This window comes from Epinephelus moara, chromosome 12 (assembly GCF_006386435.1).
Source record: "Epinephelus moara isolate mb chromosome 12, YSFRI_EMoa_1.0, whole genome shotgun sequence".
NCBI lineage: Eukaryota > Metazoa > Chordata > Actinopteri > Perciformes > Serranidae > Epinephelus > Epinephelus moara.
This window is the reverse complement of record NC_065517.1, coordinates 23,979,819-23,995,953: the sequence shown is the minus strand read 5'-3', so window position 1 is coordinate 23,995,953 and position 16,135 is coordinate 23,979,819. Positions and strand designations below refer to the sequence as shown.

At 45.6% G+C, this 16,135-nt stretch overlaps 1 protein-coding gene across 2 annotated transcripts; it reads right to left on the bottom strand.

Annotated features, from left to right (window-relative positions):
* Window positions 1-4,270: 4,270 nt before the first annotated feature.
* Window positions 4,271-9,924, bottom strand: mycn (MYCN proto-oncogene, bHLH transcription factor). 2 transcript variants are annotated; one of them, XM_050058616.1, is made up of 3 exons: window positions 9,768-9,924; window positions 8,670-9,315; window positions 4,271-6,384 (listed from the first exon to the last, which is right to left on the bottom strand). In XM_050058616.1, exons 2-3 carry the CDS (start codon window positions 9,292-9,294, stop codon window positions 5,600-5,602), a joined length of 1,410 nt encoding a protein of 469 aa, XP_049914573.1. In that variant the 5' UTR covers window positions 9,295-9,315; window positions 9,768-9,924; the 3' UTR covers window positions 4,271-5,599. The 2 variants fall into 2 exon arrangements, with proteins under 2 accessions (XP_049914573.1, XP_049914574.1); XM_050058617.1 differs by having other exon boundaries at window positions 4,271-6,381.
* Between the last annotated feature and the right edge of the window lie 6,211 nt (window positions 9,925-16,135).

The window sequence follows — 16,135 nt, the reverse complement described above, 5'->3', positions numbered from 1 at the left end:
CAGCTGGTTCAATATCAGCAAAGTTTCCCTTTATATTCATTGTCTTGTGTGGCGATCAGCAGTGATGTGGTGGTTCACTTTTACACTGTGATCTGTAGCCTATAGTTCGGCTTTAGCTTCTAACTATCTTTGTCTTTTTAACCTGTTGTTGCTGCTGAGTCAGTTTGACATCCTGGATATATCCTTCAAACACAGACTGTAGACCCCTCTGTCTGCTTCTCTCTGGAATCACTGTTTCAATTCTCCAAAAATATGATAATATGTCTTCAGGGAGTGCAGTTAGTTACAGTGTGGGCTCCATGCTTACTGTGACAGCTTGTCGGACCATCATAAAGGGGCGGGGCTTAGCGAAAGGTAAATTCATGAAGAATGTTCTCTGTTTTTGGATTCTCCTTCGACTAGGAAGGCTTGCAAGAGACGCAAATTTTTCTTAACAAATTCAAAGTCACTCATGATGACTAACTGATATACAAATATTCCCTTTGTGGGGGAAGTATCCCTTTAAAGTTCTGATCATGAAGCTCAGTGTCCCCGGGTTGAGTCCAGCTCGAGACCCTCACTGTATGTTGACACCATCTCTGTCTCTGCTCATTTCTTTTCATCTCTCTACTGTCACCTCTCTAAAAATTCACTTGTTTCCACAGACATTTAATTAAGACTTTGATAAGTATACATATATTTTGCGGTTTGTGCAGTTTGTACAAGTGTTACATCGTCTTGTCTCTCTCTCCTGTCCTCTGTAAAGCACTTTGTAACTACTGTTTTGAAAAGCACTTTATAAATGACTCACTGACAGCTGGGTGTCTCTAAGCGTAAGGTGTGTAACACAGTGATTGAAGTGACTGTTGATGTTCAAACATTGATAATAGCGTGATATACTGTTATATAGCGCGGCAGCTTGACAACGAGTCGTGGCTGGTCTTGGACATGCTTGTGGCTTTAACTGTTAGATGTCATGTTGCGTCGGAGCTCAGGCGCTGACGGGCACATTGCGAGGACACTTGGCACAGCAGGCCAAATTGCCAGAAGCTTGCCTGGAAACAAAGGCTTCAAAGAAACATGTAACTTACATAAGAGGACAGCACTTATGTGATCAATGCTCGCGCAACAATGGCATTCAGAATCAATATGGACTGAGGAAGTGCCAGGGGAAAGGCTGAATGAAGGAAGTGAATGGATGTCAGCACAGATATGATGCATGTGCGTTTCATGGCTGCTGGAAGGTAAACTTTACTGGGGGAATTTGTTTTAATAATTAGCGCTCCCTTGAGGATTTCTCCCTTCCCTTTCTTCCCATTGTTACCGTCCTCTCTTGTCCCGTCTCCTATCTTAATCACTGCCTTTCTCTCACTTTTTATCTCTCCTTCTTTTTCTCCCCCGCGCTCCCTCGCTTTTTCTTTCTTTCTCGAGGTGCTGTGTTGTGCAGCCAAGGCCATTTCTTCCTCAGAACATGCTCTTGAAAGGCTATTCATGGATTCTTCAATGAAACCCTATTACATTTGTGTGCGAGTGTGTGTGTGTGTGTGAGAGAGAGAGAGACAGAGAGAGGGAAAGAGAGACGAAGAAAGAGAAATAAAGAGAGGGAAAGGTATTCCGGGGGCCGGGCTACAGTACCATCTGTATGCAAATCTCCTCAGACTTTGGTAAACTTTGATCAAACACTCAGGCCTCCTTTTCTCTCCCTTCCCACCCTCCCTCCCTCCGCCGCCTCCCTCCCTGTCCACTATGTGCTCTGCAATTACTGTAGCTCCACAGCTCTTTGTAAGGGCTGCGTATTACTCAGCTAGGGCAACGGGTTCCCTCGAGGAACTGCCCCTCATCCCCCACCTCACACACACACACACACACACACACACACACNTAGCTCCACAGCTCTTTGTAAGGGCTGCGTATTACACAGCTAGGGCAACGGGTTCCCTCGAGGAACTGCCCCTCATCCCCCACCTCACACACACACACACACACACACAAACATCCATGTTTTCTGCCCCAATACACCCTGATACCCTCCTTGTATCAAGCTCCTCTACCTACCACAACCCCAACACACACCATTTCTAAGCACCTGCGACCACACTGGACCCCACAACAGATGGTGACACCTCCCTCATGCACACACATGAACACACACTCCTCCCACAGATAGCAAGGCTCTTGGCAAACGGAGCCCAGTGCGGCGCATGGGTGACGGGCATGCCTTTGTGCAGAGGTTGGGCACATTGCAGTCACACAGCAGCCATTGTTTCCACCATATGGGAAGGTTAACATGTTGAATACAGATTCAGGATGACAGAAATGTGATTGGAAATGAAAATTTCAAAATCTCCTGTGTAGCTTTAACGTGCATCCGTCAGTAGGGTGTAAGCCCATTAGAGTGGTGTGTGTCTGGGCAGCTCCAGCCGGGGCAGTCAGTGGGCAGAAGGATAATAGGTATTAATCAGGGAAAAGCCACGGCCATATGTCTGTTTAACGTAGGACATGGCTATTCCCCGAAGGTCCGCTTCCCTCTAAAACAATTAGCCTCATTTCACAGAGTAGATAGCTCAACTGTGGTCGAAGCGTGTGAGCATATGAGTGTGTGTTTGAGGAGGGGGGTGGGTGAAGAGGAAGCGTGTGTGCGCACAGCTGAGAGGTGTATGGTTTTATGTTTGTTTAACACAGAGCGTGTGGGCGGGAAATGTGGCACTGGACACTGTTACGATGTGTGTGTGTGTGTGTGTGTGTGTGTGTGTGTAAGCAATACTGTACACGTGTCTACGATTTCTCCTTAAATGTCACAGTTAATCTCACCATCTGAAGCAAACTGCCTCCGTTGGCTGCAAGATGTTGTTTTTCTTTTATTTCGTTTTTTTTTTTTTTGTCTCCGGGATGTTATTGTCCATGAACTTGTTTTCATCCTATAACCAAGCAGGATAAGCCATTAGGCAGATGGTAAGGGGAAGTCCCATGAGAGGACACACATACACACGCGCACACAAAAAGACACTAGATCCTGTCCCGTACACACACACACACATGCACAGTAAGTGCGCACAAAGACACCAGACCCACCAGACTCCTGTTATGTAATCCACCAGTTCCACTCCCCCACCGAGAGGCTCAGTCTTGGGCTGTCTCAACTCCAAAACAAAGTCATCAGTCTTCATATAGCGCTGTCTCTCACATAGTGAACATACCTCTGAATCATTTGGGTCCTGCTCCTATGGATGCATGGGGTCGTAAGCAGTTAGGAAAACCAAAAGATTGTGGTGTTTGATTCATGTTGTCGCACTGTAAAGCGTCTTTTGAGTAATATATCATTTGTGGCGGAGACTGGAGAGGCGGGAGTCTCCCTGTCGTATGGTGCGATGCAGTCATCGCTTTCTTTAAAAAAAAAGGATTAATCAAAGTCATCAACAATGTGTGTTTTTATGTCCTGTTAATTCCCTTCTCTGCAAGTCTCTTTCTCCTTCCCTCTGTGAACACACTGTCGTGCTGAATGGCTACTCAGACCGTGGCAACAGATTTCTCTTTCAGCCATCTCCAGAGAACGCCTGGCCAGACTCCTGAGTGGCACATATTTGGGCTAAGGCCCGGCAGTGGAGGCACAGAGGGAAGGAGGAAAAGAGGGGAGGAGGAGGAGGAGGAGTAGGTGAAGGGAGGAGGAGGAGGAGGCCAGAGCCATGTGGCTGATGTTGGTAAACAGTATCCAGCCTTGTCCTGGCATCGTGGCAGGCAGCGCACAACGCCGGAGATATCAGGCGCCCGGGCCACACACAGACCGGGACAAAAGGTAGACACACATACAGACATTTGCATTCATACGCACACACACACACACATGCAGGCAGAAATACACAGACTACTAACAGACAAATAAAAGACTCACTCTCGGTGTCTGCCACTCAGCAGCTGCTCCAGTTTCCATGGCAACAGCCCGAACAATGTAGTAGGAAGGGCTGTGTCGGCGAGAGAGAGGGAAACAGAGAGAGAGAGAGAGAGAGAGAGAGAGGAGAGTGTGTGCTCCGGTGCACTTGAAGTGTGTGTGTGCGTAGGTGTGTGTGTGTGGGTGGGTGTGAGAGGCTACAGAAGGGGGAGGTAGCCGCAGGGTGCTGAGACAGAGAGGATTCAGAAGACACTCTCTTTATTTTTTTTTGTCAGGATGAGTCTTTGAGAGCGGCAAAACAAATACGGAAATGTGGAGGCAAATAGGAAAATAAACAGATATGAAAGGGTGAGAGGGGGTCAAAGGGTGAGAGCTCGACAATAAACCATGCAAGGAGGCGAGAGGTGAGGATTTTATGATGTCTATTTATTTTTCAAAATGAGGTATTTCAAAGTGCTATGAGTTGCAGCACTAAATGTACATTTTAAAAGTGAAAAAAACAAACATCTTATATCCGTTTACCCAGTTCTATGCACCCGATAGTTACAAATATAAACAAAATAGGAAGAAAGAAAAAGGCCAGGTACATGAGGATAGAACGCATTTTTGCTGTACAAAAGAATTATTTGAGATAGAAGAGAAACAAAATGACGAGATAAAGTGATATCTACCGAGAACTCATTTTCATACGAAAATATAAGTATCAAATTTAGTATGTATCAGGTTCACACTAAAAGCATAAAGGTGTGTAGAATTAGTAATATGATACAATACAAAGAAAAAGAGAAGGAAAAAAAACAATATATTGTTATATTACAAAGTTTCATGACTCTCAAAAATCGAGGCCTTACAGTACTTTTAAAGGTATATAAACTTCCAGTCTAGTTATTGGCAGCTTCCTGACATGTATAAAAAAACAAGGACAAAAATGTATTACAAAACAAGGCAGATCTGAGTGTATTTTTTGTCTGTACACTATTGTTATATACAAAAGTGTCGGCTAGCAAGGTGCACAGTTATACATCCACTGACTTGGTTTGAGCACCAGTGTGAGAGAGGAGTGAGAGAAAGAGAACCTGTAGTGGCATCGTTTATGTGACCCATGAACGCCTCAGTCGTCGTAGTCTCTTCAGTTTTTTTGTTTTTTGTTGCAGTGGTGAAGGCAAAGTTAAGTGTGCACTGCTTCTTGTACGTGAACTCTCCAAGCAAAGTGCCCTCAAACACCCGTCCCTGTGGGAATCACCTGATTCCAGGCTGGTGTCACAGTGAGTACAAAAACCAAAAAAAACAAAAAAACAAGATACAAATGATATAAAAAACCAGAGGAAGGGAAGACTGAGACGAAGGTGTGTCCTCGCTCCTTCCTCCTTCCTCGCTCTTTTCTCTTTTTTTTATCTTTCCTCAATGTGACTGGATTGAAAAAGTAAACCCTAAACATTCTTAACGTCAACAAATGTGCAAAAAAAGTGGCGGCAGTGAAAGTCCGAGCAACCCCCTGGTGCCCCCCCGCCCCGCTCCTCCAAGGTGTGTGTCAGCATCTGAAGAAAAACGTCCTCTGAGATGTTGGTGTGTGTGCGACAGATATGCAGGCCTATGTGTCTGTGCTTAAGTGTATAGGCCTATGTGTGTGTGTGTGTGCGGCTAACTGTGTTTCAGACTGAGTTGAGGCAGGGAGGGGGAGGGGGGGGTCATCCAGGGTATATGTGAGTGTTTCTGTGTTGTAGTGGTTGTCTGTTAGCGAGTCCTAGCCTGCTCCAGCCTGCGCATTAGCTGCTGCCTGCGGGCTTGGAGCCTGTCCTTCTCCTGCTGGAGCCTCATCTCCTCTGTCTCCAATGAGCTCACGTACTCGGTGGCCTTCTTCAGGATCAGCACCTTGGCTGCCTTCTCGTTGTGCGCCAGCTCCGGCACGTGGTCGCGCAGCGTCAGGAAGCTGGAGCGCAGGTCGTTGCGGCGCTGGCGCTCCAAGATGTTGTGGTTGCGCCGGCGCTCGCTGTCCTCTGAGTCGGAGCTGCCGCGTGGGCTGCTGTCTCCGCTGGCGCTGCGCTTGCTGCGTGGCCCCGACGAACTGCTGGCGACTGAGCTGCAGGATGTGGAGGAGGATGAGGAGGATGAGGAGATGGTTCTGGTGGGAGGTCGAGGTGCATCTGATGTCCTTTGCTTCTTTGGAGGTGGGGCAGGGTCGTCGTCTGAGGCGTACGGCGAGGGGGCTGCGTAGTTGTGTTGCTGCTGGTGCACCGAGCTCCTCTTCAGAATGAGCTCCTGAGGAGCTCGGCTGACGAACCGACTCACGACGCCGGACGCTGAGACGATCCCTCTGGCGTCTTGGCTCTTGGGGTGCACAGAGATGGTGACTGTACCCGTCGCCATGGGGGATGCCTTGTTGATTGTGGAGCGCCTCTTCTCTACTGTAACCACATCAATCTCCTCCTCCTCTTCCTCCTCCTCCTCTTCTTCCTCCTCTTCCTCCTCCTCCTCTTCTTCGTCTTCTTCTTCGTCTTCTTCATCGTCATCTTCCTCTTCTGGGAAAAGAAAACAGAATGTGAGTGACTTAATCGCTGTGACACACCAAGTATTCCCACTATGTCACCTATGTACCAGCGGCTGACAGGTATGTATGAGAGTGAGATCAGGAGAGTGTGTGTGGGAGCAAAGCGTTGCTCAACGCTGTTTGCATAAGCAAAACTCTCTTAATGCTTAGTGTCAGTCACTCCTCAACTAATCTGCTCTGCAGGCGTTGACACGTTCAGTCTCAGCGCTGAGCAGACAGGCTGGATTTCTGCCTTTCATTCTCTAACCCTCCCTCAAAACTTCTCCTAATCTTCTCCGGTGAGACGAGACAGTTTTAGTCTGATGCCTTGGGTCTGTCACTGCAGCCTCAGTCACGCTGACGGTGCGCGAGGCATTAAGAACTTCACTTTAACTTTGACCTCCGATGAAGTAGGGGGGAAAAGAAATATCCTGCTTCTTTTTCCTGCTGAGCTCTTCCTCCTAATACCTGTGCTGGAGTGGAGCTGAGCAGCTGAGACTTATCACGGACTGGCGCCTTTGAAGATGAGAGGAAGTGGCCAATCATGAGGCAAGAGAGTGTGAGGCCCAGTTAAAATGCCTTTGTGATAATGGCTCTCATTATCAGCTCAGGAGCATCTGAAGAGTGTGGCATTTTACAGCTTACAGTAACCCACTTCAGACACCGCTGCACTGGGATGCTGTCTCAACACACTCACTGAACTCACACACACACACACACACACACAATCTGGCGCTGCTATCAAAACAAAGCTGGGCACAGCTGGGTGGATGAGGGGGCGTGGCTGGCTTTACCACATGTGAAGCTGGGATTTAGCTGTTTGGTGTTTCACTCTCAGGGTGGAACAGCTCATTTATTGGAGCTGGAAAGATTATAAATAGCAGGAAAGATGTCTGCCTGGGGAGATAAAATATTAGCCTAAAGCCACTTTTCTCTGCCACTGTCTTACAGCTGTGCAGCAGGGTTGTGGAGAGGGGTGAGGTAATGGGAACACTGGCCCAACCTACAGTGCAGCCTGTAAAGTCAGCTCCTCTGTGATGAGAAAGTAAATAACGCCTGCAGCACAAAGAAAGACGCGTCTTAACGCTGCGAGCGGCGGAAGCGCATTGGAGCGGCGCTTGCGCGCAGGGGGCGGTGGGGCGGCAGGCGATCGGATCACCACCCTTTAAGCCTCGGAGCTGGAGCGGCGCCAGGGAGACAGCTGTCGAGATGGAGCGCTCGTTCAAAGCTGTCACCCCCCTAAAAGAAGCAGCCAGGGCCCTCCTCCGTCCTCCTTTCTTCGCGGTGGAGGAGGTGTTTGGCAAGGCTGGCCGAGTCTACCCTCTGTGCCAAGCTGGAGGCCTTTGTACTGCTGTTTCACAGCGAAAACACGCTGATAAGGACTCGTGAGTGTTTGTTTAGGGAACTCACGGGCGGTAATAGATGGGAGATGAAGTCTTTGGGCGATTAAATACACACAGCACTCATTTCCCCATCTAAACTGCTTCCTACAGAAAAAAACAGGAGTGTGTCAGTGTGTATTCTTGAGTGTATGCTTTTGTTGATGTGGGCACTCCTTCCTTGTGCTTTTGTAGTGTACCTCTTGTTCATAATCTCGAGCTAATTTTAGTAATCAACTGAACTCAGGAGCAGTTCGTACAGACTGTTCAAAAAAATAAATGCCAATTTCTCACCCACTGTGCGCAAATTATCCCTCAATCCATGCGTAATGAAAGCCTTCACGGCACCGTGAGCCAGACACTTTATCAGCTCATCACATTATTGAACACCTTTTCATCTCCCCTCCCTCCCCTCTGGTCCTACAGCCCGGGTCCGGCAGCAGTCACTAGAGTGTGGTGTCTTTTTGTTTGGCTCAGATGCCAACTGAGTTCAGGAAGGCACACAATTCCCCATTTTACTGCCATCTGCCGGATGAAGAGCCCGCTGATTACATAAACCTCGTTCACTGTGTCACTACTCCAATGTGTGTGTGTGTGTGTGTGTGTGTGTGTGTGTGTGTGTGTGTGTGTGTGTGAGTGGAATGTAACGAGATAATCCGATTCTGGGCCAGTCATATGAACAAGCTCCACTCACTACTACAATAATAACAATCATTAAGATAATAATAATAATAATAACAACAACAACAACATCAACAGTATTAATGATGGTAACTGTGATGATGATGATGATGATGATGATGATGATAATAAAACTGATATTTTGGTTTTGTGTGTTTTCTTGGCACCACAGTTTCACAAAAACGCAAACAAAAGCTTTTTGTCTTTAAATTCTTACCGGAGTCACTGGCAGCGCTCCCGTGGCTTGTGGATGTGTTAACGGTCCCGGTTGAGTCCCTGCTGCCGTTCTTCTTGTTCACCGGGAAAGGGAAGACTACCGTGGGGTCCACGCACTCTGACACCGAGCTGCGGCTCACAACCTCCGGCGCCTTGACGCACACGTTCCTGCCGCCTCCTGCGGCAGTGGAAATAGCCTTGCCGAGTTTCTCCGTGACCACCCGCTCCAGCTTTTCCCTGGCGGAGAAGCCACTCCACATACAGTCCTGGATAATGATGTTGTTGGGGTTAGTATCCAAAACGGAGCCGAACAGGTCCCCATCGTCGGACGCCCCCCAGATATCGTCCTCGGGCAGGAATAGCAGCTCAGAAGCCCAGTCCAGTGGGTCCCCCAAGCCGAAGCTCAGAGGGTCTGCTTCCGGGGAGGCAGTCGCCGGCTCCCCCGGTAGCGCGGCTCGGCTCGGGGAGAGGGGCGGAGTGGGCAACAACTGGAATTTCTTCCAGATGTCCTCCCCCGGTGGCGCAGAGTCGGGACCACAGACGTAGAAGTCGTCCTCATCCGGGTAGAAACACGGTTGTAAGGAGTCAAACTCCAAATCGGAGTTTTTACTCATGATCGCCGGCATTCTATCCCACAATCGAAAAACCTGTAAAAGGAACAAAAGACACATAAGTCTCCAAAAAAGCAACGAGTGTCTCTCCCCATTCCGTCTCTTCCCCTCTCTATCACACCTGAAAACTCCGCTGCAGAAAGAGCATGAGTCAAAGCCCACACACAGACACACAGTCTGCTCCACTAGATTCCACACTTACTCCACAGTGGGGTTTAAAAAACCACACAAATCTCACAGGAGAATGTGCGTAAATGTGACCGTGACGCACAAAGTGTGCAAAACGGCGCATTGGCTCACCACTCAGTAAACATGCCAGAAAATGCGATTAGGACACCAAAAAAAAAAAAAAAAAAAAAAATCGTGTTTACAGAAAAACACATGGAATGACAACAATCAAACCAAACAGAGACTCAGCTGTGTGTGAAACATCTGAGGAAATAATAACACGTTTCTATATTTAACCGCTAAAATGTGGAGATGCTTACCTTGTCCTGACTCGGGATGATATTGTGCGAACCAAAATTCTCTCGTATCTCGCAGTCAGTAATACAGACACCAGATTTGGAGCAGTCATCTACTTAGGGAGCACAGACAGTCCTCTGACACACATTGTGGCAGGCTGCAGAGTGTTATACACTCAGTTCTGCGGGAGGAAAGCTGACTCCTCCCTTGTAGGTTGAGGGGGGGCGGTGGTACAGTGGTATACGGCTTAGGCCACTGATGACGCGGGAGACAGGCTGGCTGGGAGCTTTCTTTCAAGGTGAATCGAGAAATGCGCCCAAACATTGCGAACAAGAATGAAAGCAAGGGACGAGAGAAGGAGAGAGGGGACGTGGAAAAAAAAGACAATGTGTGTTATTGCCAGCCTCAGGGCAACTCTCCGCTGGGAAGCCAGCCCAGGATCGGCTCTGGAGCAGTCGAAGTAACCCAGGGGCTGTTAGTGATCTCAGGTCTTGCTCAGATTGCTCAAGGGCACTGCAGCAGGCTGGATGCTGCTGCTGACCCCGGGGGCTTGAACTGTCCAAGTGAAGGGCAACATTTTCCCCCACACACAAACACATGCATTATCCTCAAATAACAGTTCTATATTGCACACTTATAAAACAACACATGCTCCCTGTTGAGGTATGCTGTTTAACTGGATAAAGAAAAACACTAACTGAGCTTAATTAGTCAAACTATTGTTAATTATTGTGGTAAAATAATTTAGAATAAAACATAAGCATCGCCTTATGGACACACACTTGTGTTTCATAATTCCAAATGCACTGTAGAGAGAGATGTACTCCCATACTTCAAACACAGCCCTTCTCCTGCTCTCCTGTAGATCTCTAAATATCCTTTTCTCTTTTGTCTGTGGCCCACCAGCATCCCTGGATGAACACAAGGCTCACTGCGCCCTCACACGGACACTCAGGGAACAGCAGCAGATTACGCGCACCATCACCCGAGTCACACAGACAAAGACATAAAAACACAGAGTCGAATTTTCCCCCAAACAGAAAATTTAAAAAAGGCCACTTGAGGGAGAAAAAAAAAAAAGAAACTCATCTTGGGCTGTGAGGGGAATATTCCCTCCACACAACAGGCTGTGAAGGTCCGGGGAGTTTTTCACCCGTCTCCTGGATAAGACAGGATCCAAGAGCGTGTTACGTAACCGCAAGCGGTGGTTGTAGCCTGGAGTCATTCCCATTCCCTTTTCTAATGACAGCTTAGGAGGGAATGGCGCATCTGTAATTATGCGCGCAGGCACAGGCGTACACACACACACACAGTCCCTGATACTGACTTATTCAGGGAAAACGTTTACAGAGCGGATTCCAGTTGAGCGTCAGCTGTGAGCAGGAAGAATGACAGCTTCTTGTGTTTTTCAGTCAGACAAAAGAAGATGATAAAAACAGCATGTAAGACTTAAAGGTCCAATAAATGTATATCTGTATATCTATTCATATATATCTATAAATATTCATATCTATAATAAATCATATAATAAGAGCACAAACTAATCCATGTAAAAACAGTCAGTCTGCAGCTGATCCCGACTCAAAAGTACACAAGGTACAAAATCTGAGCAAATTTTATGGTTGAAATGTGTTTATTTGTCTTTAATAATGTTTATAGTTTGATATTGCAAACAAATTTGACCAATTAAGTATTTGTTTGTGGACACTGGGAATTTTTTATTGCAGCATTTCACACAGGCCAATTAGGTGTGACACTGTTCCTGTAGACAAGAAGGGCATTCCTATCTTGGAGTATGGAGCAGGGAGAATTCTTACAGTGTTACAAAATGAACAATGTACAGTTTAGTTTTTGCACAGCCATACTCAGGCATTGAGATGAACAGTTTGTGGCTATAAAATAAACCCAATATCCCCATCAAAAACTACTTCCTGTACAAAGACAATGCTTAGTTTTTTATACTTATTGGACTCTACTGATCCCAAATAGCTGGGAGAAATTAAAAATGCATACCAAACCAAAGCTCGGGTCTCAGGAGGATATAAATATATGTGTAGGCACACACGGAAATGCATATATATGTAGATGTATGGATATATAGATGCAGTTAAAGAGTAATAATAACTTTATTTGCAGAGATAGATATAAATAGACATATAGATAAACATATATAGATATAGACTGATTTTATATTTGATAGACAGATAGATATATGGATATATAGACACACATACATAGATATAAATCTGTAGGTAGGTAGGTGGATGGATGGATAGGTGGACCGACAGACAGACAGATCCTTGACACAATATTATCACAGTACATAAGTCACAATACAAAATTTTTTGCGATTTTAAGTATGTGCAATATGCTGAGTATTGTGATAAAATATATTGCGATTTATTACCTTTTTCCAACTGTAAATTATGTCCCTAAAGCAAAACTTTGTCACCATCTCTTGTATGTATCCAGTGGACTGAAAATGCAGCTGATAAAGTCTAATTTGTATTTGTAATATTAATAATTCATATATTTAAAAAGACACTTAGCACTGTGACAATATGATATTGCCGCACAAAAATATGGCGATACTCTGCTCTACTATCGCCCCCTCACTACATAAACACATAAACATATACAAAAATGTGTGCATGCATACATATACACATATCAGCAATACATACACACACACAAAACAAGTCAGTGAGAGGAAATAATACAACGAATGAATAAATAGAATAGTAATATAAGTGTATCGGTTGCTGGGAAAAGCCATTCTGTGGTAAGTTTTGAGGCGAGATTTAAAATGGTGGAGTCAGATGATCTGATGCTGAGTGGGAGGGTGTTACAGGCCGAGGAGTCGGTACTGCCAAGGCTCTGCCACCTTTAGTTTTTAACCTGGACTCTGGAGCAGCTAGACGACCCTCACTAGAAGATCTGAGGGGTCTGTGTGGACGGTACGATGTGAGAAGCTTAGTTATATACTCCAGTGCCAGTCCATCCAGAGCCTTGTGTGTGATTTAAAGCACTTTGAAATGCATTCTAACAGAGATTCAAAGATAGAGATATATGGAGAGACTAATTCAATGTCTTTGTGTACGTGAAGGTGTAAATTACATTGTGAATTTCGTAAAAATTACCATTTAATACCAGAAACACACTTTATAGTCTCAGCGTATGAGTTCAAACAACCACAGCCAGCGAAAAGTGAGAACGTGCAGCTGTTTTGTCCACAGAGTAGGAATAGCAGGGAGTTTCCTGGGACAGGCTGCGCAGCTCCCAGGAACTAGGGACATGGTTTGGGGAGTCACAAAAAAAAATCCCCACAGACTCATGTCCATTCGCTCTTTTACTTTTTCTCAAACGGCTGCTCAGCTCTGACCCTTCAGCAGCAGCAGCAGCAGCAGCAGCAGCTTCCTCCTCTGCTGTGAAACAGGGCAGAGAGTGGGAGTGAGAACAGAAGGGAAAGTTGTTTTTATGTGTCCCGGGCAGATATGGTGAGGACAGGAAGCTGTGCGCTGCTGCTTGTTTTCTGTGAACCAGCAGAGTAAACACTTAAGAAAATAATCAGATGAATAGGGGAATACTGAATAGGGGGAAAGATGCACAAGCTGCGCACGTTCGCTGAGTGATTTGCAGTGAAATTGCCCAGATGTTGATGTGATTATTACGTCTGGTTATAGCTGATTTGTATTCATATCAGGAAACCTCTTCTGGCATGAAAGAAAATAAAAATGCAAACTTTCTTCCCCCATAGTGTCCCACAATTTAATTTTTTCATCAGATAATTGCTCAATGTGCAGATAATTACACCGTCTCCCTCATAAAAGGACCCCCTGCTCGCAGCGGGACCACCTTAAAGTAAATAAAGTCCTATAAAAATAGACAGAGAGACAGAGGGAAAAACGCAGACTTGTCAGAGGTGGAGCGATGCTGGCGTCTTTGCCTGTTGTTTTTATGACAGTCATGGCATGCCCCAGTCTCCCTCCCACCATTCACCACTGGACCGGGACATGGATGGTTAAGCAATTAGGCCAGTTTTGATAAAAGATTCATAAGTCACCCCAGTGGATAGTGCAAAGACAAGCATATTGTGAGCAAAAACCTGCTGCAGTGACATCGGGACAGGCTGTGTTAGGTTAGAGAGCACGCACAGCTTATCAATATTTGAGTTGTGTGTGGATCACTGTGTGTTTATGTGTGTGTTCATTGATGTCATAGTTTTGTTATCATTGTAAACATTCATGGATGCAGCTGCTATATACAGTCATCACATCACCTCAACTCACCCGTGAGATAGTAAATAGTCAGTGAGAGTTAGAAACCGGACACACACAAGGCATTCAATCCGCAGAGTGCTTTATCTGGCCAACTTGTGTCCCACCTCGTTACATGGTTATATTACTCTTACAAGCATGTAGCCCGCAGTCATAAATGTTATTAAATGGACAATTTTCTGCTCTGTATATGAACATAAACTCATGTATACTGTCTCACAGGATTACAGTATGGCCATGTTTATAAGAATTTCACACACTCTACATTTTATATACACTCAGTTGCCAGTTTATTACAACTTTCCTGCAGTAAATCTGGCCTTCATGAAGCTGTTGAAGCTGTTATGGAAAGGTGCTGATTTAATTTTATGGTCATTTTGGAGGCTGTAACTTGTGGTGTATTGTGTTATATTGATAGGTGTTTCTATTATTTTGTCCAGCCCAGTTACATCACAGCGGGGGCAGGGTTAAGAACAAAAAACCTCATTCTGAATGGACCACAAGTGACTTGTGTAAGTGTTAAGTTTGCATGGAAACACTTTATTCGGAAGTACAATGGCACTGTTTTGGCACATTTTATTTTGAAGTGCCGTTTCCTGCTGTAGAGTGAGTGAGTGACTGACGGACAGCTACTTAACAGATACAGCAAACTAGCTTAACGACATGGCCAAGCGCTAGTATGACACTGAGTTTAATAACTGTGTGGACCCTGAACTAATGACGACGGAGAAATCTGGACCCCGTGGCTGGACCAGTTGGGAACCGCTGGTCTAGTTGGTAACCCCAGACTCGCGAAAACTCCGATGAGATTCCATGTTTCAACTTACCATTTTAACCTAAAACAAATCTCATCCAAACCCTAACCAAGTGCTTTATGTGCTGAGACCTAACCAGACCTTAACCATAGTGTCGTCACACCATAAAACAGCGAGACAAGAATATCTAGAAGGAACAAATTTAGGGTTATCATCTTGCCACAATCCTCAAAGTGACGGAATCAGGTGACATAGAGTGGACTGTGACACAGCCCGCATGGAGAAATGGTCAGAGTGGTTGTTTGGTAAAACAAACACAGGACTAGGACCCAGGAGTCCACTTTTCTTGTCCCGTGTAAACCCAGAAATCAGCATCGAGTTTCTTTGAAGGTGTAGTGTGTAGGATTTAGTGACATCCATCAGTGAGATAGCAGAATTGAAACTTCTCACAAGTGCCAAGCGTGTAGCAGAACTATGGTGGCTGACGTGAAAATGCTAATAGCCCTCTTTAAAACCAGTGTTTGTCCATTCTGGGCTACTGTAGAAACAACATGGTGGACTCTGTGGAAGAGAACCTGCTCCATATGTAGATTCTAAGGAAATGAAAACACAATACTTATTTTCAGGTTATTATAACCTGGTGAAAACATAGTTATTTATATTATATATCATTTAGCCACACGGTGGTGCGGTGGTTAGCATTGTTGCCTCACAGCAAGAGGGTTCCTGGTTCGAAGTGGGCGAGCCCTTTTGTGTGGTGTTTGCATGTTCTCCCTGTGTCAGCGTGGGTTTTCTCTGGGTACTCCGGTTTCCTCCCACAGTCCAAAGACATGCAGGTTAATTGGTGACTCTAAATTGTCCGTAGGTGGGAATGTGAGTGTGAATGGTTGTCTGTCTCCATGTGTCAGCCCTGTGATAGTCTGGTGACCTGTCCAGGGTGTACCCTGCCTCTCACCCAATGTCAGCTGGGATAGGCTCCAGCCCCCTGCGACCCCCAACAAGATGAGCAGTTATGGAAAATAAATGAATTTAAATTTTAATGGACCTTTAGGTAATGTACAAATGTAATGTCACGTCATCACGTTACTTTAAGCTTGTACGTAAGGAAGAACAGTTGATAAGAACAGCATGACCTAATAAACTGGCAACTGAGTGTATATGTTAGGACAGTGCCCTTTATATTCTGTGTTTTTTGTACATACAGTATTACATAATGATGAATTAAGCATGGTACACTGGAGAAGAGTGGTTTTGTGACAGTTTTCATTTGATCCATTTAGCAGGCACTCTTCTCCAGAACAAGAATGAATCCAGCAATTAAAATAGTAGTAAAAAAAAATGCAATGATCTGGACACACA

Excerpts from the sequence above, each read along its gene's own strand:
- mycn (XM_050058616.1), bottom strand. The coding sequence starts at position 9,294 with ATGCCGGCGATCATGAGTAAAAACTCCGATTTGGAGTTTGACTCCTTA. Across the intron at positions 6,385-8,669 it reads GAGCGCTGCCAGTGACTCCG|AAGAGGAAGATGACGATGAA; the intron begins GTAAGAATTTAA and ends TTCTTTTCCCAG.